We start from the raw sequence: 24,162 nt of genomic DNA, 5'->3' as shown, positions 1-24,162 counted from the left end.
TGCACTGTGTTTAGTATTTTACTCTTAACCAAAACTTTTAAAATCAGTAATTCAACTGTAGTGATTACATACCTACTGTAGCATGTCGATAAAAGAAACAAATACTTTTTTATTTTTGCTGAATGATAGATAAGTGCAATAACAAACCAAAAGTAATTTCTTGAGAAACCCAGCTCTACTTAAGCCAGAGTACAACTCCTGAAAATAATTTATTTTTAAAAAATATTCAAATATAGGAATATAAATCCAGGGACTAAATGTTATAACCTGGAGGTTTCTGGGCCAGTGACGTTGGAAACCAACAACTGCTAAAAGAGAAGTGTGGGGTTTAATTTCAAAAATGCTTATAAGCTTAAGAGATTAGTTTAATCTTTTTCCATATTTTTATGACTGCTGTACATGTGGATGATACCAATTATTTGATACACTCTTCTCTTTCCAAATCTTTTATTTTAAGCCTAGGCAATCACAATAATTCTGTACAGCTAACAAGTTGTATATCCTGTTTCATCTCATTAGTTTAGATTTCTTCCAGTTTTGAACAAAAGTAATGCTGTCTGTTGTGATATTTTTACTGTGTCACTTCTGGGATTTATAATCCCTATTACTGAAGAATTAATGATGACATCTTATTGAAAAGTTTGGGGTGGTTTTAATACAATAGAAGTCTGTTCAAGACTTCTAAAATTTTGTTTATCCTCTTGTTCAGAATTAAGGAGAAGTATCCCCAAGCATTTGATGACATATGCCTTTACTCTGAGGTGTCTTACTTGCTAGCACACTGTACATTTCGACTTCCATCCCGAAGGTTCATTCAGGAGCTATTTCAAGATGTTCAGTTCTTGCAGGTAAGTGGAGGGTGCACTGAGTGTACCAAAATGGCCAGCTGGGTGAAGATTCCATGTCCTGAGTAAAAGGTGTTTTTGGATAGGTACATCCTAAAGGAGACCATTTTGTGATGTCTCCTGAGTAAAATCTCTAGCAGCATTAATACTCTATCCTTCCCTTTTAGATGCATGAGGAGGCAGAGGCTATTTTGGCAACACCAACACAACAGCCTGTAATTGATGCATCAGCTGAGTCCTGACCTCTGCTCAGGCAGTGCTCTGCATATGGACTTTGAAATGCTCAGACAACCTGCCACTGACTGGATAAAAAGTTTGGAACATCATCTTCGAAACCTTCCAGAAGCTACTGGTACCTGAAGACTGAACTGAAAATATTTGCTTCCTCAACCAATTACTGGCACAGTCATTTGAGCCCTTTGGGGATTTATTAGACATTACCTTAGTTTTAATAATAGTAATTACCAGTATATGCAAGAGCCAAGCACTGAACACCTCCACAAGTTTTCATTTCATTTTCTACCATAAACTACGATGAAATAGGACAACTTGCAGAGACATTTTTAATTGACTTCCGATTCTGTTCCAGAGAAGCAGAATGATGCCTTGCTTTTTAAACCCTGGATACCAGGAATCAGAGAGATGGGGGTGCATTCCACTGCCAGCAATGGGGATCCATGCTGTAGTTGTGGGCACCAGGGGATTAATGTTAGCCCTTCTCTGTTGATTTTTGTACTGTTTATAACACTACTTTGGGGATTTGTAACTTCAGACAGAAAGAAATGCCTCTGAATCTGAGGTTCCATTAAGTTATTTTAATATTGCTATAGTTCTAAGACATTTTATTAGCAGTCTCTTTGATTTCATTGCATTTACATACATGTATCTTGTCTGAACCAGTTAAGGATTTTCACTACAATTTGATTTTCAAAACAAGTCATTTAAAACTTAAAATGCTGAAATCAGATTGTTTTCCCTGAATACTATGCATGTGTTTGCAGTTTCTACACTCATGCTCATATAGTACAAATGTGGGTCTTACGCAACTACAATCCTTTAAAACGCATGATTTGTATCAGATAAGCAAATATTGTATAAACTGAACTTGAAGACATTTAATCATTGCAGGTTTTGTGAAGAGACTTAAGTATGAGTGTTTTCCAAGTTCCATGGAAACAGCTTTTTATAAAAACAAAGGTTTATTTGAATTTTCAATGGATTAGTGATCAAGCATCAGATAGTACTAATAATTGTAGTGAAAAGCCTTAAGTAACAAATTTTGGAGCAGCTGTACTTATAATTTTGTACTGGTATTTAAGACTTGTTGCAAAAGTTAAATGATACAGTGACTGGTAATGATTGAAGTAGTTGCCTCTATCATGTTACTAGTGCCGTTTCTAAACTAGTAAGTGCAAGCTAAAAAAAACTAGTAGGAATCCCTGTCACTTTTATCATGGATCTAAAGATTCAGAAGCCTTTATATAAAGGTAGTATAAATATATGCAAATGTGTATATACAGTAGCATGGCCACCTTTGTTAGAATGCCTGTAATAGAGGGGATTACCCTTTGATTTTGATATAGGTGAATAATTCAGCTGGACTGTACTAAGTAGAACGTATTTTTATCCATTCACTCCTACCATTTTTTATAATTGTCAGATTAATACTTAAGTGAAATTTATCCTGATGCTCATATCTCTGTTCTTACTAGCTATGCTACTGGAGATTTCAGTAAGTAGTCCTGTGAACAGTAACACACAATTCCTAGTGACATGTAGAATTTACTTGTTCTTATTGGAAATTTCATGATGTCACATAAGCACTGCTTTGCAGCTATCACTTCACTGAATTCTTATGTGCACTGCATACCATCAGGTTCTGGTAAAGCAGACTGTAAGTTGCTGCTCATAGTCAAATTTAGTTCCTAAGATTATCTTTTCATGAGTTCCCACTGAAAGGAGCAAAAACAAACTTCTATGGTCATTGATATAAATAATACATCTGTGTGGCAAGACATGTTTGAAATGTTTAGAAAACACACCACACCAGTAACTATTGAACTTCTGGTCATGAGAAATAAATGCTTCTGTAAAACCAAAATGTCAATCACAGTAGACCAAATAGTGGTATAAACTCCAAAGGAAAATAATGTAGTTTTCCCACAAATGGGGATAGCGTATGTTATACAGTAGTTTCAAACACTACCTCAGTTAGGCTAGAGTAGAAGAGATTTGTTTTAATAACTAAATGGGGTTACATCGAACAACTCCATGTTATTTTTCTGCAGTTAAGGCAAAATAAACAAGTTTTATCACCTGTATTTAAAAAACCCACCTCTCTTCATTTCTTAAGTTTAACCCATAGCACTTAATGTAGAAAGCATCATAGGAAGGCCTCTGATTATAGAAAGGTAAGCAAATATACTTTTGAAAGAATCTCGATCCTGAAATGCTCATGTGTTCTGAATAACGCGCTTGTGTGGGGATCCATGACAACAGAAACTTGACATAAAAAAATATGGCTGCAAATTCAGTTATAAAGCGTGATTTTTCTTCTGAAAGTGTATGAGTGTCAGTAGATTTCAACAAGTATGCATCGAGGATGTTAAGTCTGTATTGTACATAACATACATTTCTAGAAAATTAATTTACACACTGACATTAAGCTCACATTGATGTTTCACTTTAATTGGCAGATGAAGGGGATACTGTTATTGAAGGAAATTTATATTGGCTTAGTTATAAACTGTGAATTTCTAATTTTATAGTTCTCTTTTTTTTTAATGTCCCTTTCAAAGTCCTTATTTTGGGGTTTTATTTGTATCATGAGAAACTACAAAAGAAAGCTGTAGTAAATAATGATTGTGCTTACATTAGCCCTAATAAAAAATCTCTTCCACTTCTCCTAGGGAAGCTGACAGACCACCCACTTTTTATATTTCCAGTCTGAGTGATTGGTGATAATGCTCAATAAACGGTAACGTGTGTAGCATTCTTTTACACTGTATACAAATGCAGTTCAGTTGCTGTGGCCAAGAAGACTCCTCAGGAACTCACAGCTCAGAGGCGGGAGCTGCTCCAGGAAGGAGAGGCTGCTTGTGGAAACAGTCACACTTAGCAGCAGCTGCCTGATGTCTCTTGGGCCTGCTCTTCCAGGCAGGTAGGGGAAAGGGGGGCCCTCTCCAAAGAGCAGAGAGCTGACTGACCCGCAGCCAGGCGCCTCCCCACGGGCCCGGTCCTCTCCACCGAGGGAAGGAGGGCAAGGCTAGGGGCTCAGTGTCTCCTTTTGGAGAAGGAGAACTTTTCACCTCTCTGAAATTCAAAAATGCGGAACACTCCCAGCTGTTGTGGACATCACTTGAGCTGGAGATGATCAGGCTTTGAAGTTCCCAGCTTGTATGTGGGCCCCCTGGTATGTTGTGCTTGAAACAGTTGTTTTTCCGCATCTGACAGCTCTTACTTGACTGACGTCTGACAAACATACCCTAAATGTACTCTCTTTGCGGGGTGGTGGTGGTGGTTTTTCCCCCAGTGGAGTTCTAAACAATTCACTAGTTTCAGGTGCAGTGGCTCAGCACACTGAGGTAAGCTGCCCTTATAAACATTTATAAGGCACCTGTGAGAATCCTGCTTGTCTTTTTGATTTCACTTTGAAACGTACATACCGGTCTGGAGAGAGAGTTGCGGTTTGCAGTGAGACTGAAAGCAAAACCAAAGTGCCTCTCCTAGGTGTCCGAAGAGTAAGGTAGCTGTTCAGGAGAAGTACACTGTAAGCAAAACCTGGTGAGGGATGGAAGAGTTGCTCCTTTGTAGTCTGTGCCTTGGACTTGATCTGTTGGGCAGTTTGGGCAGCAGGAAGCTGGCAAAGCTTGCTAGCGAATGCGAGCTCAGGTGCAGCAATTGCAGCAGCAGAATTCTCACCAGGCTCTGAGGTCCTGCTCACCTCCCCGCAGTCCTGCTCTGAGCTGCACTGGAGCCATGTGGAAGCAGGTCCAGCAACTTTTTTTTTTAAAGTCACACTTCTGTTACTGTGTCTTTATGACAGGTATACGATGTGAGAGCAAAATCTTACAACTGCAAAAGACTTTTAAGGACATGCTGGAAACCAACATGTTTTTACTTTTCTGGAGGTCTCCAGTCTCTTTGGTTTTTGTTAAACTCACAATAGTTCCCTGGGTAGTTTTGTTTTAAACAGATTTATAGTCATTAACAAATGTGGATTTTCTCTGGGTTATTTTTGTAGCATAGAGGGACAGCGATGCCACAGCATGGGAAATTGCACATTTCGCTTGAGTTGCTTTTAAAAATATGCTATTTTATTTGCAAAATGTAATTTATGCCAAAAAAATGTAACATCATTTTGCCACTAAATAGGGTGTTTCAGCACAAGATGCTATGTCTAAAGGGGAAAAAAGTTCCTTCAAATTTACTCTTTGTAAATCTAATTGAAAAATTTTTCCAATACTGGGCTGTCAGCATCCCTGAAACTGCATTACAAGACATTACCTAAAGTAATCATTCTGATCTGAGGGAAGGGATCAAGAAAAAATCTCAATACTTATTCTCCCTGTCCTGTGTGGTCATGTTTTTGTTTAGTAATACGCTGCTACATATTTGGAGGCTCTAGTGTTTGTAGGTCACTGAACAGACATTGAAATCTGATTTATATTGTATACCTGTAACATAGAAAGAAAAAGTATTTATATATTTTACGTAAGAATATTGCATTGAGCTGTGTATAATTTAAACAGAGGCTTGTCCCAAAATGGTATTGCCCACCTTGGTTTTTTTTTTTTGTGTGTTTTTCTTTTTCTTTTTTTTTTTCTTTTTTTTTTTTTTTTTTTTGTATACTGTGTACAGTTCATGTCAATGAGCATTAAAGGCCTCCTGAAGCGTAGTCTTATCAAAGGGATGCATTGTTAATAAAATGTACTTAAACTTCTTATAGTTGTTCTGGTCTCCTATGTACCTCTCAGCATCAGAAAGGGACTGAAATTTAATTCATATTTGCAAGTTACTAGTTAACTAGAACAATCAGAAGCTTCCCAAATAAAATTTTTTGGCAAAAAAAAAAATTTTACATTAATACTTTGTAAGACACAGAGACTCTTTAATAGTTCACACACCATTTTTATTTTAAAAATTTAACATACTGCGAACAATGTTTAATTATGTGATGGTTTAAGTATTTGCATTTCAACAACAGCTGTGACAAGTTGCATTATGACCAAAAAAAAAGAGAGGATTACAGTTTTGAACTCATTCAACCATTAATGCAAGACAGATGTTTTAATCTATAAAAATTTTACACACTTCTCCACATATGCTAAAATACTTCTCTAATCTTCAGTTCTGGTGCCCAGACTGTGCCCTTTGACTGGCACAGAGGCATTATCCTTCCTGGAATCCTCCATTTGTGGGCTTTTTATGCACAGGAGGTTCCACAGAGCACCACCCACTGGAGCCAGGAAGCAAAAGGGTTTATAGGGAAAGAGGAGCTGGCTTCTCCTTCCCTCACCCAGTGATCTGGAACCTGGTCAAGTGTGTCACTGTGTCCAGGTAATGGAATTTCATGAGAGCAGGAGGATCTCCCCGGGAACAGCCAGGGGATTGTGTCTCACCCCACCATCAGGAAGGCACAACTGGCTGAACCCACAAACCCCTTCACTTCCTGGGTGGAACTGCTGCAGCCAGGCCTCAGTGACAGCAGCTTTTCACAGCTGGGAGTTGTGCCAGGTTGCAGCTGTCCTCCTGGCAGAAGGAACTGCAGCAATGTTGAAATTTAAAATGTTTTGTATGATACACTCATTGCTTTGACTGACATCTATATCTAAATTCCTTGGTACATAACTCTTGATTTAGGATTCCTCTTCAATATTTTAGAATAAATACACCTTTTTCTGAAATGTACAGCTCAGAAGTTTTGTATTGGTTGTGACAAAGCAGCTCCCTTACTGGCCTTTTTTCCAGCAGTAGATCTTTTAATCTACACAAGCACAATGTGATGAAGCTTTCTGGAGAAGTGAATGTTCCAAGCTATAAAGATACTGTGGTATCAAGCTTTCACATGCATTGTTACTCAAAGAGGATAAGAAAAAGGGAGGAAGTTTCCCTGGGATGTATCTGTCAAATCAGCCTTCTCCCTTACCCTCCCTGTTCTCTTGCCCTTCAGCAGAATGTGTCTGGCTGTGTTTCCTCACTCAGCTGGCTGGAAGCTGGAAGGAAGGACCATGCTCAAACTCTTCGGTACCTCTCAAGCCTGTGAGCCACTTGCACCTGTGCACAGCACATGGATGGATGTGGCACGGTGTGCACTGAATGCCTCCAACCACGTCTGCCCATCTCTGTGTCTGTATCTTTGTACCTCCCCTTTTCCTTCTCCCTCTGTTTGCAGGCAGTGCTTGTCTCAGCCCACAGGCTGTGCAAGGCCTTACTGGTTTTCCTGTTGCAACACAGCTTCTGACAATATCTGTGACAATAATATCTGTAAGCAACAGTATAAAAACTAGATGTCGTTCAGTATCAGAACTCACTTCGTCTGCAGCTGGCTTGGTTTCTAGGTGTGTGTTTAGCTAGTTAAACAGGGAAGGCAAGTAACTGCATTTTAGCAAACAAACTGAACACCAAATTGTCAGACACCCTTCATTTGTTTCACCTTTTAAAATTGCTTATGCTGTGCTCTTAAGTTGAAACGATCTCTTTGTTACAGATTCCAAGCAGCATAAGGAGGTAAAACCAAAAGGTTCCTTGTGCACTGAGGTAAATCTGACAAGACTTTCAGCTACAATTCCAACTCTGCTACTTCATTACAAATGTACAATTTTCTGATACGAAAATGAAAGGCTGCTGTCTACTGTAGGGATTCTGAGTGTTACAGTAAGTTTTTGTTTTGTTTTGTTTTGTTTTTTTAACAAATGGAAAAGTAGTGTTGGGAGATCTAGATGTATGCAGCCTGAATATGATGTCCTGCACAATGGGATTCATACACCTCTGCTTCTTACCAGCCTGTCTGGTTCCTTGGTTGGCTGGGGCTATGGAAGGACAGGGGTCAATGCCAAAAGGTCAGGTTCATGCGCACCAGCAGAGACCATGCCATGTGGTGCCACCTCTGTCCTTCCGGAAAACTAACTCCTTTCCCCACCTAACTCCCTACATCTCTTCAATATATAGTTAAGACAATTTTAAAGGGGCTTTAGGCAGAGAAGGTAGAGGTGTGAGGAGCCCCAGTTACAAGAAATGGAAGCAAGGGTCTTCCCTATGAAAATCTGTTTTCTGTGCTCTTTCACACATCAAGTGTGGTTGGGACACAGGTGAAGTAAAAGGATGATTAGTGGATTTGGGTGCTCTGGGCAGCACTCCTGGGGAAGCCAAAATTCCTTCAAATCTCCTAGGAATGAGCCACACTGTGTGCAGGTAATGCTTCTACAATGATTCCTTACATTGTTGGAGAGACAGAAAATACAACCCAGCCCCCAAAATGCTCCATGCCCAGCAGCACAGTACCTACTGGCTGGAGTGGCCAGAGTACACAGAACACTGCAAGAGAAATAGACTCCTTGAGCAGCACAACCTTCCCCTTTATTTCATTTGCTCCTCTACTTTATGAATAGTTTAATCTCTTCAAAATAAAGCAGTTCTGTGCATCAGCCTGTGACAGATTGCTGTGATGTAATGTGCTGCATAATACAATCCACAGACCAGCCTATATATCTCATCTAATGCCCATAAGTTGTAATGGAACAGTAACACACATGATTCCTGAGCAAATCAGTATTCAAAACTAGTCCAGGAACAACAGCTTTGCCATTATTAATGGAAGTCAGGCATCTGGGCCTGTGAAAGCCCTAATCACAAGAAGTTGTGGCTTTAGAAATTCTCATTTATAGTGTGTAGCCAAACACTGGATGGACTCATTGGAGGACAGAACATCAAGGCCTCCCCCCCAGCCAGCACACATCTGTTTGAGAGATGTATTTCAGACTGTTCTTTCTCTCACCTGTTTCTCTGGTGGTTGAGGCTGTGTCCTCATGAAAAATATCTATATAGCACTGTGGCTGGTACAGCACCACTGCCTGATTTGTCTTGCCTGCTTCCAGTGTCTCTGGTATTTGGTAGGAATCAGATTCAGCCTCAAGTGGAGAAGAATAAGCAAAATTCTCAAAACAAGTATGAGTTTGAGGTGTACCTGTGGGTGGAAAGCCCCTTGCTACATTTTCACTAGGGTAAGTCCAGGAAGAATTGTGAACATCAATCTTATCTTCAGTTGGTGTCAAAGATAACGGGCTCCAGGTTACTGGATGCAATTTATGAGCTTCAGCATTACTGTCCATGGCTAGCATGTCAGGAAGGCAGTCATTTATCTTCAGCACTTTCTCAGAATCAATCTGCAAGACAATCATTAAACAAAAAAAATTACTCAATGAAAGAAGCCCAGAGTAGAGAAAAGAGAATGATCACTTTAAGGACTTCTAATATTCCTACACAGTGTTTTTTAGTTTGCACTTTTCAAATAAATTAATCTGAAGGAAAACCTACATAGAGGATGTTCAATGGAAGCTGTATTTTATGTGAAATTTATCAGATTATTTATTTAGAGATTTCTTTTTTATGTAAACTTATGATGACTGTATTTGAGGAGGGAACCATGTCCCTCTACTCGAAAGACTTTGCCAGGTGTTTGATTGTGCTGGTTGTAGTTTGAGGCAGAAGCAACTGGAAGACAGCAGCAGTGGCTGTTAGGTGTACTTCTTGCTCAAGTGCTGCTGTTCAGTGAACACCAGCAGCTTCACCTGTGCCAGGGCAAAGGCTTTGGAGCCCCCTGCCCTCAGCACAGAAGCAGCAGCTCCCAGTTCAAAAGGGCTACAGAAGAAGCTGAAGGCCTTTTGCCAATTCTGTTCTCCCAGCCAGGCCTGGCAGTGCCTGGCAGAGCCCCCTGCACCCTCCCAGGGCCAGCAAGTGCACGGCCCTGCAGTGTCCTCCCCAGGGCACTGGGGCAGACACAGCTCCCGGGCTGCAGGATGTCCAGGATCCTCTGGGCTGTTGAGTTCAGACAGTGCAGGGGTTTGAACAGTAACAGTGGAGGAATCCCCTGCTGATCAAAAGATTCCATTTTTTCTCCAGTTGTGCATTTTCTTTTTGCAGTAACAGACTGCAATATAACCTGGTCATTGCAGAGTCACATGAATGTCAAAAGGAGAGTTTTCCACTAAACGGTAATATTAAACTCTGTTAATTTGTGTATAATGATTAAATGTAGTCAACACAAAAACTGACAAGAAGTTAATTTTTAAATGCAGTCAACACAAGAATAATTTTTTATATATTTTTTTAAATCTCCTAAGCAAAGAATGGACAAATTAAAAACTTCAATGATCTTACCTTAAACTCTTTGAATGACAGCACTTTGCTCTTGTTAGGACTAGGTATTACAGGACAGCACCACTCCCTCATACTGGAAATAAGAGATCAAAGCAAATGACATTTTTGTCCTCTTATAAAAGCATACTCTACCAGCAGAAGCTACCCCCAGATGTGTACAGGCACAGCAGCAGGTGACCAGTGTCTCAGAAACACCACAAGCCAAGTACTTAAAACATCCACACAATCAGACAGCCAAAGGAAGAAATGAATGAGGCCTTGCAATGGGCTGGAAGCAATAAGTTGCAGCACTGGTTTGTGAATTAGATTAATAATATTCTCTGTCTACAACAGAAACATGCGTTACAACTTACCACTTCATCTTCCAGTGGCATATAGCTGCTACTAGGGTTGGAACTATCACTAGCAGGAATATAAAGTACAGCATGTTTGCTATGGAAGAAAAATACTTTAAAATTTTGGTTTTAACTTCTCACATGTTAAAGTCAATATAGCTTGAATTTCTGGGGCAAAAATAACATCAAGTCTCATGGGATGCCTACCACTAACTCAGCAGTAAAACTGTGTGGTCCATGGTTGCAAGGTAGCTTGGCTGGAATTTCTGGAGTAACTGTAAGCCTTTAGACCTTGACTCCCTTTACCAGAATGGAATTATAACTAGATTGCTTTCTATTTGCCCTCATATTGGCACCTTAGCTGTAAGAGTAATTTTCCAAAGTAAGGCAATGATAACCTCACTTAAGTATTGTTTCAGGTTTTCTCCCAGACCCGCAAAGAAGACAGATTTCTACTGTGAGACAGGAACAATATCTGTGCTTCCATTCTGGACTGACTATAGCAAGAAAAACGCTACTCAAGTGTTCAAGTTTCCTAGGATTTATGCTGATACTGATCTCAGTATTTCCTTCTAGCTGGAAGATAGCCTTGGCTATGCTGTTCACAAAGAACTGACCCTGCCCTTCCCCTTCATCTTCAAACCCAGCAAGTTTTTCAAAACCAGGCATCTCTAGTTTGGATCCTAAGTTTCACAACCATGCTGACTGGTATTTTCAAGGGAAAAAGTTATGGGCAAGTGATTTCCTCTTTTGCTTTGGTGATCAAATCTGCCGAGTTAGCAAACTACCGTGCCTGTGCCAACAACCCTTCTGTACTGACTTATGAAGGAGTGAACTTAGCAACAGTTTTAAAGACTGATGAGAGTATGAATTACATGACAACATTATAAGTTCAAGAGTCCATACAGGAATTACCTGTTTGCACACAAGTCTGTAGGTTTTTCCCTATTTAGAAAACCAGTTAAATCTAAATACAATTCTTCAATGAGTTCTAACAAACAGGACTCACTAGGCATGCAAATGTGTATATATTGAGCTGTTTCCCAGAAGGATATAAGACTTAAATAAAGATGTAAATTAGGCTCATTCTAAAATTTAGAAAAAATCCTTTCTACTTAGAAGTATCAAAATACCATGTTGGTATGCTCATATCATTTCTCAGTTGGATTCTTTCTTAAGTGAATGTTGCATTGAATTAAATGTTCTCCCTTAAGAGAGGAAGCTAATTACAGCATTTTAAATCACCCCATCCTTCCGCTAGGGGATAGTATTCAAGCCAGTACTCACAGTTATATGGTGTATCTATGTATCTAAAGTTAACAATGGGAGTCTCTCCTCCACCTGTAAATGCTTTAACCACTATTTTGTATTTAGTGTTTGGCGTCAGGTGTTTCACAGTGTATCTCTTTTCTTCTGGGTTTTCAATTGTGTATTTACATAGCTCTGATTCATCTAAAAGAAAACAGATCAGATAGAATCATTGGATCACAGAATGTTCTAGGATAGAAAGCATACTAAGGATCACCTAGTTCCATCTCCCCTTCCATGGATAGGGATACCTTCCACTAGACCAGGTTACTCAGCCCCATCCAGCCTGGCCTTGAACACTTCCAGACATCCACAGCTTCTCTGGGCAACCTGTTCCAGAGCCTCACTACCCTCACAGTAAATCTTCTCCTGATAGCTAATCTAAACCTACACTCTTTTCAGTTTAAAACCATCACCACTTGTCCCATCAGTACACGCCCTGGCAGAAAGTCTCTCTCCGTCTTTTTTATAAGATCCCTGTTAAGTACTGAAAGGTTGCAATAAGTTGTCCACAAAACATTACAAAACCAGTCAACTGAAATAACAAAACATTTGCAATCCACCTTCTCTGTAATTTGCACGCTTTCCTCCGGGAAGGATGATGCATTCTGACTCACTGCCACTGGGCTGGACTCACATCCCTTCTAACTGGATTGGCCACAGCATTACCCTCCTCTGGCAGACAACAACTTGTTGTCAAGGACTGAACCTTGTTTATTTTAATTTCTTTTTCCTTGAGCATTGTACCAGAATGATTTGAGTTTTACCATGTTCCTTTTTACCAAAATCCTTTAGCCCTTAAGCTTATGTCAATTTCTTTGAAGATAATCAAAAGCAAGAAGCCTCTGCCTGAAAAAACAGCTCTTTTGCCTCTCTACTGTGCAACTCCCAAACCCCAGGGAGAAAACGGTTAGATTATTTCTGCTGTTTTCAGTCACACCCCTTGTCTGCTAGCAGAACCAGAGAAGCAGAAAATCTTTGATTTAAAGTTTTTAAAGTGCAACTGGGATTACCTACAGAATTATAGTACTTATATGGTTAGCTCAGTTCAAGAACAAGAACTGCTACATAAGCCTCCCTCAGTTCAAACTACTTTTCATCCTGGCACTAGTTTAATCAGCAGAACACAGGACATGACCTAAGCAGAAGAAGAGGCATGGTAAAAAAAAATTCTTTTAATGTGTTGGAAGCATCTGAATATTATAATGGAGCAAAGTTATCTGGAGCAGTTTTACACATGAAACAGAAAGGTCTGAGATAAATTTGTGGCTTTGTGCCACTTCACAGCTCAGTTCTGCTGAAGGAACTCTACTGCAGAGTACACGCATAAATACTTTCACTAGAAAAGAATTTACATGGGGAATTTATACAGTGCTCCAATTTTGAAGGAAATAAATTGTATCCCATGTGTTTCTAAAATACCCCAAATCCTAACAAGACTAACATGCCTATGACTTCTATCCAAGTAGACCACAAACAGATGCTTTTCAACATTCATCCAGAACTCACATCACAAGAGGCAGAACTCCTATAGTACCAAAGTATTTTCTGGAACTAAAAAGGAGTCATGGACAACAGGATGTGGGCTGTAAATCACTACAAAGCCAGGAATCACTTCTGCCTACCACCACCTCAAGCAGAGAGAGGAACCCAAAGCAAAAAGTGTTGAAATCTAGACAGCTGAATGAGCCACCCAGACTGCCTAATGAGAACTTTCTAAGATGCTGCAATACCAACATGTCTTCCACATGTATCAATGGCACAACCTTCTGGAGCAGAGAGCTCAGTTACCTGAAAGAATGTGCTTTTTTGATCCTTTCAAATTGCAGTTCCCTTGTATAGGTGACACATAAACATGGTAGCCTCTTACAAAACCAGGCTCTGACTCATTTGTGAGATAAGAATCCCAAGACAGTGTTACTGAATTGTAAGTCAGGTCAACTTTTCTCACAATAGGATCAAGACGAGGAGCTGGAAGAAAGGAAATTTGAGTTAAATTTGCAATTATTCTCCAAGACTGTTTTCTCTTGACATTTGAAAAATCCACACTCCCATGTGGTGTCTATATTTATACCTTTCTTGTATTTAAAAGCTGAACAAAGCCAAAGTTCTCTGCAAAAATGTCAGCTTCACAGAGCCTTCATGCATCCACATAACACATGAAGCAATAACTGATAATCACAGCTTTGTTTAGCTCTCCTAATAAACATGGGCTCTACCTGGTCACTGCACTAGCCAAATATCCTCCATGTAGGGCCTGTATGTTGACAAAGAACATTTTAATGCCTCACTAAAGATACAGAAAGAACACAAAACCTCCAATTTTATCTAGCTGTAGGTGGGAGCAATTATTCTATTTGTGACCAAATCAATTTAGCAGATGCACAAACCCCAAATATGTTGCTCTAGCCCCAACTTACGCAGCTCCTTAAGATAACCAATCTTCTTTTCCAGTAGGGAGGCTCTATTAGCAACAGATCCATAGATGCGGAATTTGTATCTCACCCCCGGAACAAAAGCAGCTGGAAAACAAAAATAGGCTATGGTTTGTCTTTCAATGTTACTTTTCTTTAATTGCTTCCTACCAAGGTCAATAACCTATTAGACACTACCTCTGAGTGCTATTGTGCTATTAAAGCAACTGAAGGAGACAGAGAGCAAACCAATTCTTGGTGTGCATTATGTGAATTAAACACATTTATTCTGTCTAAAAAAGAGAACTGGGAAAGAGGTTTGTATATAACTTTTTTCCCATGCAGTATTCCAGGTGACTGAACAACAGACTCCAAATTCACCAAAAAAAAAAAAAAGACAATTTCATTTACATTTCTGGCACAGGAAAAGGCTTTGTTTTGGAATATTTGATGCAGACACATACTAGGTATCAGGATTCCTTGCTATCCTCCCTGACTCCCACTCCCATTCACATTAGGCAAATATAAACCACTGAAGGATTTGACAATACTCCTCCCATGTGTTACCACAGTCCCCTTCATTACATGCAGGTTTCTGTACATTTGTGTGAATTGAGGTGCAGTTCCTTTATTGCAAATTTACGTGTGTTCAATCAAATTTTGTACAAACAAGTTTCATTCCAAAGTGAGCTCTCAGCTTGAGAGACACCAGGAAAGCTAAATTCTTGCAGCTGTGGAAGCATATCAGAGAAACTTTCACACAGAAAGGATTTAGGTCTACTGGCCACAACAAGGATAAAACATGCAACTGATCCTCTAAGCAAGGACTGGTGCTGAAGCACATAATTCATGGCACACTGACAGCACCAAACCTCTCACTACACCGTGGGCTTAAACTGCCTGAGTCTAAACTCCTGATCCATGTTACAGCTAGTATAGAGCTCCCTTCTGCATCCCTCTTGCTAAATTATTTTCAATTCTTCATCAACCTCACCATCCCCTTTCAAGATGCTGCTATAAGCCACTACAAAGAGGTTTTGTCTAAAATACTGTGTTGACTTTCCAATATAGTATGCTGCCTTCCAAAGATTAATGGTGCTGGTAAATTTGTGGTGTCTAATTATTTTGGTAGGAAAAACATGATGTCACATGCCTTTGAAGAATTACACCTGCACAGCACAGAATTCAATATTCAAAATATTAAAAAAACATTTGTTTCCTAAATTCAATTAATGCTCACAACTTGAAGGACTGCTGCACAGTCAGAAAGAATATTTGTTTGGCTTTCACCTGAGCTGATCACAGCACTGGAAGTGTTGGGTCCAAGCCTCTTCCACTGCAAATCACAAGGCTGCAACCTGGGAAAGTTACACCAATCAATAATGTAACTGTTATATATACTTCTGGGCTCCCAGGAGATAAAAATGCCATCATCTGTACCATTAACCTGTCCTTCCTTAAGCTCTTCAGTGCCTAGGAATGAACAAAACAGAATCTCTTATTATTGTCCGGCATGACACTTCAGACTCATAAATGAAGATCAATACAGTTCCTATACTAACCAGTTGAAAACAACAATAAAAGAGTTGCATTCCTTTGCTAAATGACACATGGGGCCTTTCACATGCTGAAAGCTGGCAGCTCAGAAACCATCCAGCAATTGTTACTACATATTCACAAAAAATCAGCTGCAGAAACCTAGAGTCAGAGAGTCACAAGAGGCTAATCACACTGGCACTAGCAGCACCATCAAGGTACCCACTGCAGGTCTGAGGCCCTAGTTTTAGGCTAAATGTATTTTGCTCTATGGAGACACTCCCTGCATTTAAGATTAATAAACATACAGCTGCCATCCTGTAGGAAAAAATACAATCATAATTTTCAGACAGCAGTGGCGTAAGTTAAGAGGTAAGGTTAATTTGTTGCCCAAGAGGATAAATTATGTCTTCACTCAAACAGGTAGAAACAAAACTCTAGTAATATAATTATAGCTGAAAATACTCCTACTGTTATCTGTAGCTCTAGAGATGATCAATATTGAAGGAAGTGAGAAATTAACACTGTTCTTTGCCGTGACACTGATTCTGTAGGAATGGTTATCAATGAAAATCCTTGTGCTATTGTAGACTGAAGAAAAGGAGATGCTTTCTGACTGGGAGCCATCTTCTATTTTTTCCCAGGTTACTTCATATGAAATAATTTTTCCATTTGCTTGAAAACTTGGCGTTTGCTGAGAAAAAAGTTATGGAGGAAGAGAACAATAACTTAGTAAATTTTGCTGAAAAAATATGAGAGGATCATTCAGAATTTTAAATAACTAACAGGATGTGTTATTTCTGTAATTCTGTTATTTCTGTAATTGTTTCCACACATGCATACATACTGGTTGAAATGGAAATGCAGAAGCCTTGGTTGTGGGATTTGTCTTGTTCTAATACTTAGAAAAATAGAATTGTATGTCTGAAATTCCAGGACAGCACACCATCATAGCTACATGGGTTCTGAGATATTTTATATACAATCTGTTTTAGATTTGTAAAAGACTTTCATACTGAATTGCTATCAGCTGCACACAAATCATGAGAGAAATTTACAACCCCTTTATGAAGAGCTTTGTTTTTATTTCTGTGGTGATGTCTCACCTTCCAGAACAAGGTCATATTTCGTCCCCCGAGAACTGGTGTAATTTCTCTCCATATGTCCAGCTTCCCTGATGGAGCTGCAATAAATACAAAAAAACAATAAAATGAGAATGCTCTCATGTGGAAAGGATAGGCAGTTTAACTGCTTCCTCCCATTTCAAGAAATTCCACTCACAACACCTTTTTCCCATGACTCCCAGGTCTTGACCAAACATTATCCTTTAACATCTTTTTCCTTTTATTCCTTTTTCTGAATTAAAGTCTGCATGATTTCCCTGGGAAATCTTTGTTTGCAGTCTGGGAACCAGACTCTTGTTCCCATCTCTGCACCATTCCTCCAGGCCTCACAGGGCACTGTAACTCAGTCTGTCCATCCTCCCAGTCAACTGGATTTCCCACTGCCTGCACTGCAGGGAATGTCTGAGACTAGCAGGTAGGCCGAAAATTACTTAAGAAGTCTTCTTGGAGTTTGCTTAGCGTGTTTCTTCCATGCATGCAACAGGCCTCTGCTTCAGCTACACAGTGGAAGAATAACAACAAACAGCAAAGAGAGGTGGCAAGCAAGGAACATCTCTCAAACTTTGTTTCTCAACAGGCTGAACATACTTCCTTCCTTTGTTCTGGCGGTCAGGGGTTGGCTCCACTCACTCCATCTCCAGAAGTGCCTGGCCGCCCCGCAGCGCACCCTGGCCGTGTACTCCGTGTACGGCTGCAGCCCACGCACCGTGACGCGCCGCGAGTCCGCGATGGAGCTGTTGTGCTGCAAAACACAAAGACACAACAGGCACAGCTTACAGCCTCCTCAGCAAGGTGCTCTCCTCTGGGAAAACAGGCCTTCCTCTAGACCCTGCAAGAGCCACTTAAGCGTCACTTGGGAAAGACAGTCATGGAACAACAATCCAAAAAAGACAAATAACGCACAAGATCAAAACAGTGGGAGATTCAAAAAGGGGGCTGGAAGCCACCCCTGTGTAACTGTCTGAGTCATTCAGAACCCTCCACATGAGTACTTTTTACACCCAGGAGGAAATTTACTGAAATCTTGGCCTCATAGAGTCTTGGGCTATTACCTCATATAAAAGTAGGATGTTGTTCCGGATCTATGCAGAGCAATCTAGTCACCTTCTCTTTCCATGTTTTTTTCCCAGTCTTTACCTCACTCTCTCCTAAGAGACAGAGTGAGTTCTATTAAGAGTCAAAAAGCCAGCATGCTTTTAAGCCTCTCCTCAAACCTGTCTCCTGCAATGGCCAACTGCAGTGGTCATTTGATCTGTCAGCTACAATCTTAAGCTACAATCAAGACAAAACACAGCTTGACTCAGATCTGCACTGTGCCTTTTTAATGTGCTAGAGGCAAGCTGCCTTTTAAGAAAAGAGCTACAGAGAGGTGATAGTAAAGAGGCAAAGAGTCCATCAAGCTCACCATTTGTGGAAGAGGTGGGAAAAGATAAGGACTCTAGTCAAATAATCTTCAAGGAGATTGAAGAGGAAGGGAAGAAAAACTGTTCTGGGATTCCATGGCTAGAAACCAGACTCTCTACCATCAACTACAGCCAACAGCACACAGAAAAAGCTTGGACTGATACAAAAGAAACCTTCAATGCTGCTCTGGTGAGTGTGAAATAGCATGAACAACAAAAATCAAGATTACCAGCAGCTAATATATATATTATATATTATACAACTTTACAACTATTAGGCCCTTCAGTGTTTTCACTAACTTCAACAAATCTCAGAACGCATTCAGCAGAACACTGAGCCACACAGTCAGACCAGTCACACAGGTACTTCTGCCAGGGTACAGGCAGTGCTTGTAGTATGAATTAGAGCCAACAGTGGCTGCCCAAATGGACTGCATAATCAATGCAGAGCTTGGGAAGCAAACAAATGCAGAAAACAGACATATCAACACACTCTCAGGACTTACAGGGTATTTTGTATTGCTGGGGAATTATTTTTTAATCACATCAGAAAGACCCTCACTATGCTTTTGTTTAGGAAACTCAGGTTTCATACCAGTTCTACTTTGCCATCAGGTTGGACCACTTCAGTCTGACAAAAGAGTTCAATTTCATTGCTTTCATAATTCCAGTGTAATGTCATTTCTGTATCTGTGCAATCTTCCCAAACCTGGAAAGGTGCAGTGGGATACACTGCCAATGGAAAAGCTGAGTTAGCTCTTGCAAAACATAAAATACATGCAATAGTATATTAAGATATTTTAGCTGCATAGTAAAAGCAAATAAAAAATACAGATTTTTCTTCTAATTTAGAGGACATATAAATTCTTAAACTTCATTTCAGAATGTAATTTTAAGTAAATGTTACACAAGGTTTAAAAATCCCCTTGTACTGACTTAGAAGTGTTTTAAAACATCATGGACAAAAGGAAGAGAGACATTTATTGCAAACCATTACAATCCTCTACTTCAGGGCCTGGCAGAAGCTCCTGATGTAACATGGTAACATCTGACACATTTCTACACCACAGAATTGGGCCTCTTGGACAGAAATTTTATTCACAACTCTAACACTGACTCCTGTCAGTGGTTACACTCCCTTAAACAGGGCCAGTGCTACTTCTTCCAAAGGATTTCTGAGATCCTTTACTGCTGTGTAAAGTATTCAGCAAGTGAAGTAAATCTCAAACTCTCCCATATTAGTATAATAGTGAGGAATGCAATGCAATGTGAGGGCATGGCAATGCAGGTGAGGGGTATGCTTACACCCTTGGCCATTTATCCTAAAACTTCACAAATTACATGATTGAATTACACTACTCCATGAAATACAAGTTGAGGACTTTCATACTCAAAAGAGTTTGTATTTGATATAGAAGGTCCAAACTACCACATGCAAAATTGGAAGCAATGGATTTACATTTTCCTTTACTTACTGTCATCCTTTGAGTAAGGAAAATTCTAATGTAAATATTTGCAGGATCAGAGAAAACATGAAGGATTTTACAGGAATCGCAATTTAAAACTCACCACACATATTATACATAATTTCTTTAACTTGCAACTATCACTAGGACTGGAAAAAGAACATTGTAATAAATTTTAATGTACTTATCACATTGAATGTAAACTATTCTAGCCTGACTTCCCATGAAAACTGAGTTTATGATATTGTGTTGTCTCCTTAAAATTTGTCAGTTTACTCCCCTATTTTCTTGACCTGTTTCTTCCACTTCCAAACAATCAGATAATCAAATTGTCATGCCTCTTTGCGACAAATCTAACACAGATATTTCACATAAGTTCTTTCACATAACAAAGCATGGTTTGCAAAACTGTGAGCAATGCCTCTGAGGAAGGAAGCAGTGCCCAGGTGCAGCAGTTACACCAACAGCCTTCTAGGTTACTGTCCTGTCAGCTGCCGAGCTGCACGAAGGACATGATGCCTCCTGCTTCTTCAAACAGGTAAGGCAGCCACAAGACCTGGGGAACACTGAAGAGGACTCAAGGACAACTGGAAATAATGCTGGAGACTGAAGAAACACTCAGAGGCAAGAGTAGGAAGGAACTTATGCATCCCAGGGCACAATGACACACAGGACACAATTACTAGGGAACAAGGAGCCACAGCCATTAGATACTTCTCAGAGAATAACCTGGTTTTTGTCACCAATGAACTACTCTTCCTCCCTTACTGAGCACAGTGAAGGTTACTGTCCCATATTAGGAGCAAGAGCAGATTAGCACCACCACTTCTCTCCCAGAAACAGCACTTACACATGTATTACATCTCATATCATACCAATTCCCAAGTAACCTACACATGTTTTGCTTAAACTCCCCATTTTATATCCTTGCATCACTCTGCTTTCTCTTCCACAACCAGCTTCAGCAAAGCAGAACACTTCAAAACATTAAGGGGTCATTCCAATAACCAAATCCAACCTTAGGAGTAAAGCTGCTTTCTACTGTTCATACAACTTCCCTAAGATGAAACTGAAGAGAGACTAGGTAACTATAGCGCTGGGACAGATAAGTAAGATAAGTAAGACTGTGAAGATAAAAATCAAGGACTTCCATACTTTAAACTCAGGGACAAAAGTATCAAGCTCAGATGGAGCAACAAAAAGCCCTAAACAAAGGCCCAGAAAAAAACCCTTACTTCTGTGATTTACATCAAAAACATCAGTGGCAGTTTTCTTTCCCAGTGGGTTTTCCACGGTCACTGTGACATTCCAGATCCACTGCTGGCCGATATCCCAAGAGCACGAGCATTGCTTAGAACAACTTGCTTTGCACAGAGCCATTTTCTGGGATGACCTATCAAAGAATGTGAGAGGTAGGAGGCAGGGCAAAGAGAGAGAAAGGTGTTGTCCATAATATACAATCAACATAGATCCTGGAAGTTCCTGATGTCCAACTAGAATAGAGAATCATAAAAAATAAGGCTGAGGGGCCTTATATAAGAAGCCACCCACATCTTTACCTTAGCTTGATGTATGATGAATACAAATACTCTTAAAAGAAAAAGTTTCCTTTGTTTTTAAGATACAGCTACATTGCTTTTGGAAATTTCCTTATGGGTAGTGTAAATCAGAGACTTATTTGTGAAGACTTAAATAATTTACATGTTTATCATCAAGCTTTTAAATGAAGTTGTAATTTCAACTGCATCTTGAAGTGCATCTTCTAACCTTCCATTTTTAAATCAGCATCACAGTAGCTTAATGGAAGTGAGTGATGCAGAGAACAGGAAGGTATGTGCAATGCAGTCCTGCTTTCTGCTGAGATCTTTTGATGGAAGCTTGTTGTGATTATGACCTGTCCTGTTTTATGAGTTACCCTTTCTCTACAGGCCTTGCTGTAACTCATGTAAGGGGAGTGTCTGATATGCCACAGCTGTGTAGCCTTGACTCAGACTGCTAAGAGCTTTGAGAAAGTCTGCCGATTTTTTTAAAGTAAACAAGCCAGCTGAAACTACAGAAATTACAGACACAAGAAGGACATTTGAGATAGGACTGTCAGTGGCTCAAGGACTCAAGAAGGATAACATCAATATGTAAAGCTTTAAAATCCTAAGGGAAAATAACTAGGGAGGATTAATCAGGCAGAGTGCTAAGTTTGAGTCAGCCTCAGCGTCAATGGATCATGAGCACACCAACACTCAGCCTACCAGTTCATCAGATCCTAGTTATCTGTCTGCTGTAGTATGTGCTACCAAATAATTATGTTATACTTTTAAGTCATCTACATCCTGATTTCAGGGTGTCTTCATACCTACTGAACAATATCAAAACATATTAACTAGAAGAATGGTTAGAATAACCGTTATCAGGCAAGAACTTGATCTAAAGAACTGCCAACTTTGTTATAGTTAGTCTGATTCAGAGCAGTTTTGCATTGCTCAAGCTTTGTTAAATAAGTGATCAGTGAAGTCGAAAAAGGCAAGCAGCTAATTACAAGGACAAATCCACAGATTCCAAGGAGAAGAAGGAAAAGAAGGTGACTGGTACAGCACAGATCAGAGTTAATATAACAATGAGACTTACGTTTTAGACAAGGTGTATCGTGGTGAATTCTTTCCATAGAGATAGGTCTCTTCTTCTCTCCAAGTACATGTTACTCTTTTCATGTCTTGAGTTTGGCAGGAAAAATCTTTAGGTGTATCAGGTGGTTCTTGTCAGATGAAATAACCAAGAAAACAACAACATCATGGCAGTTAAGGCAAAACTCATCAACCTTTTTAATACATTAACAAGCTAGAAAGAATGGTCAAATATGAAGTCTGGTTTACTACAGATGTTATTACTGAAATTACACTTATTCAATAGCCACTCTGCAGAGATAGTCAAGATAACACCAATTGTCAATAGCAATCAAACACTTTTATACTCCATTATCTTTTTCTAATACTCCGTCATTCATTTATTCAATCTGTGTTCTTTTTTATCTTTAAAAATTGCTATTGGCCTTCAAAAGGAGACTGTGCTGAGTTTTACCACACACACACAAACAATGAAGCTGAACTCCTAAATGGTTGGGTATATTTATTAATCAACCATCTGTCATATGGTTAATTAATTTAATGCTATTCTTTCCTGCTTCCTCTATATAAGTTTACAGATCTCAAGTCAGATGGAGTTCAACCAGACATGGCAAGAGCATGACCACATACAGCAAGCTTTTTTCCCCCATCCATTGGTTCTACAGTCATTCCTGAGTTAATTACAAGAGGAAAATAAAACTGTAACAATGTATTCACTTACTACCCACAAAGAAAGCTGCTTCATGTGACCGCTTATCCTCATCATAGCAGTAGACATGAATGTTAGACCCTTTGTCATGTGACAGATTTTCCACAGTGAGAAGTCTGACTTCACTCTTTGTGTGCTTGTAAACATCAACAGTTGGGTATACAGAGAATTCCTTAATGGTTTGACCTTTCCCTCCAATGCAGCAAAGAGTGATATCAGAGCCTTCTGCTAAAATTTTTTCTTTTGGAAAGATTTGTGGCCCACTTCTGTTTGAAGTGTCCAGGCCTGCAAATTAAAAAAAAAATACAATACTTTGAGATCTGCTCAAGGCAGCAGCCTTCAGACAGAACATAAAACTAAGCATTTACACAAGAAATTGCTAATGTTATATTATCGATTCAGACTTTTATTTAGTATTCTTCTGAACACACAGATGCATTTCACATGTAATAATACCTTTCTCCTAAACTCATAAACATAAAATGTAGTCCAACAAATTACCTAAGAGACTAAATCTGTTTTACTGCCTTTCACTTAAGAGAAAAACAAAAGTATTCTGTCAAGAATTCTCTTTCCAAAGGAACACCACCTCCTGCTCCTATGCACGGGCTGTTGCTTATATCCAAACCACCTGCTCTTGCAGACTTGTAACAGGGGGCTACAAAAACATCATCAGATGGTCTGATGCTCATGCAGAGCACAGCTAGGAGGGGTAAACACTGACTGAATCACACCAAGGGGATAATTAACTCAGAATGCGACTCCCACAGCCTTCCATGTTGGACTTCTTGCTCGATGGGAAACTTAATGGAATCTAAGCGACTCAGCTTTTTACACATATTGCACAGTAAAATCCTACTCCAAGGTTCTGATCCAAAAACCTGATGACATCTAGAGTTACTATCATTCAGAGAGCTCTAAATCAGGTTTGTAATGTGGGATCAGTTTGTGACCAAGAAATAGTATTTTTGAGCTGCATCTACTTGCAACTGAAAAAAAATAAAATCTCCAAGATTGAGGAGGTTG

At 39.6% G+C, this 24,162-nt stretch overlaps 2 protein-coding genes across 10 annotated transcripts in view; one reads left to right on the top strand and one right to left on the bottom strand.

Annotated features, from left to right (window-relative positions):
* The window catches only part of RICTOR (RPTOR independent companion of MTOR complex 2), a 75,149-nt gene extending 69,298 nt beyond the window's left edge, over positions 1–5,851 (top strand). For both annotated transcript variants that reach the window (XM_084225545.1, XM_084225544.1), the window contains exons 37-38: positions 710–848; positions 1,013–5,851. In XM_084225545.1, coding sequence (XP_084081671.1) covers positions 710–848; positions 1,013–1,087 — 214 coding nt within the window. In that variant the 3' untranslated portion in view covers positions 1,088–5,851. The remainder of the gene's footprint in view (positions 1–709; positions 849–1,012) is intronic.
* Positions 5,852–5,984: 133 nt separating this feature from the next.
* Positions 5,985–24,162, bottom strand: part of LOC311165509 (oncostatin-M-specific receptor subunit beta-like) — a 31,210-nt gene continuing 13,032 nt past the window's right edge. For 6 of the 8 annotated variants that reach the window (XM_084225547.1, XM_084225548.1, XM_084225549.1 and 3 more), the window contains 14 exons: positions 23,149–23,421; positions 22,432–22,558; positions 21,045–21,202; positions 18,939–19,075; positions 17,529–17,682; positions 16,923–16,999; positions 16,288–16,510; positions 15,571–15,753; positions 14,287–14,388; positions 13,658–13,837; positions 11,846–12,010; positions 10,577–10,655; positions 10,224–10,296; positions 5,986–9,229 (listed from right to left, as the gene is read on the bottom strand). In XM_084225547.1, coding sequence (XP_084081673.1) covers positions 8,774–9,229; positions 10,224–10,296; positions 10,577–10,655; positions 11,846–12,010; positions 13,658–13,837; positions 14,287–14,388; positions 15,571–15,753; positions 16,288–16,510; positions 16,923–16,999; positions 17,529–17,682; positions 18,939–19,075; positions 21,045–21,202; positions 22,432–22,558; positions 23,149–23,421 — 2,387 coding nt within the window. In that variant the 3' untranslated portion in view covers positions 5,986–8,773. Of the gene's footprint in view, positions 9,230–10,223; positions 10,297–10,576; positions 10,656–11,845; positions 12,011–13,657; positions 13,838–14,286; positions 14,389–15,570; positions 15,754–16,287; positions 16,511–16,922; positions 17,000–17,528; positions 17,683–18,938; positions 19,076–21,044; positions 21,203–22,431; positions 22,559–23,148; positions 23,422–24,162 lie in introns of all 8 variants that reach the window. The other 2 variants (XM_084225553.1, XM_084225554.1) reach the window with 2 other exon arrangements.

This window comes from Fringilla coelebs (assembly GCF_963513975.1).
Source record: "Fringilla coelebs genome assembly, chromosome: Z".
In the NCBI taxonomy this organism is placed as follows: Eukaryota; Metazoa; Chordata; class Aves; order Passeriformes; family Fringillidae; genus Fringilla; species Fringilla coelebs.
This window is presented reverse-complemented; position numbering and strand designations above follow the sequence as displayed.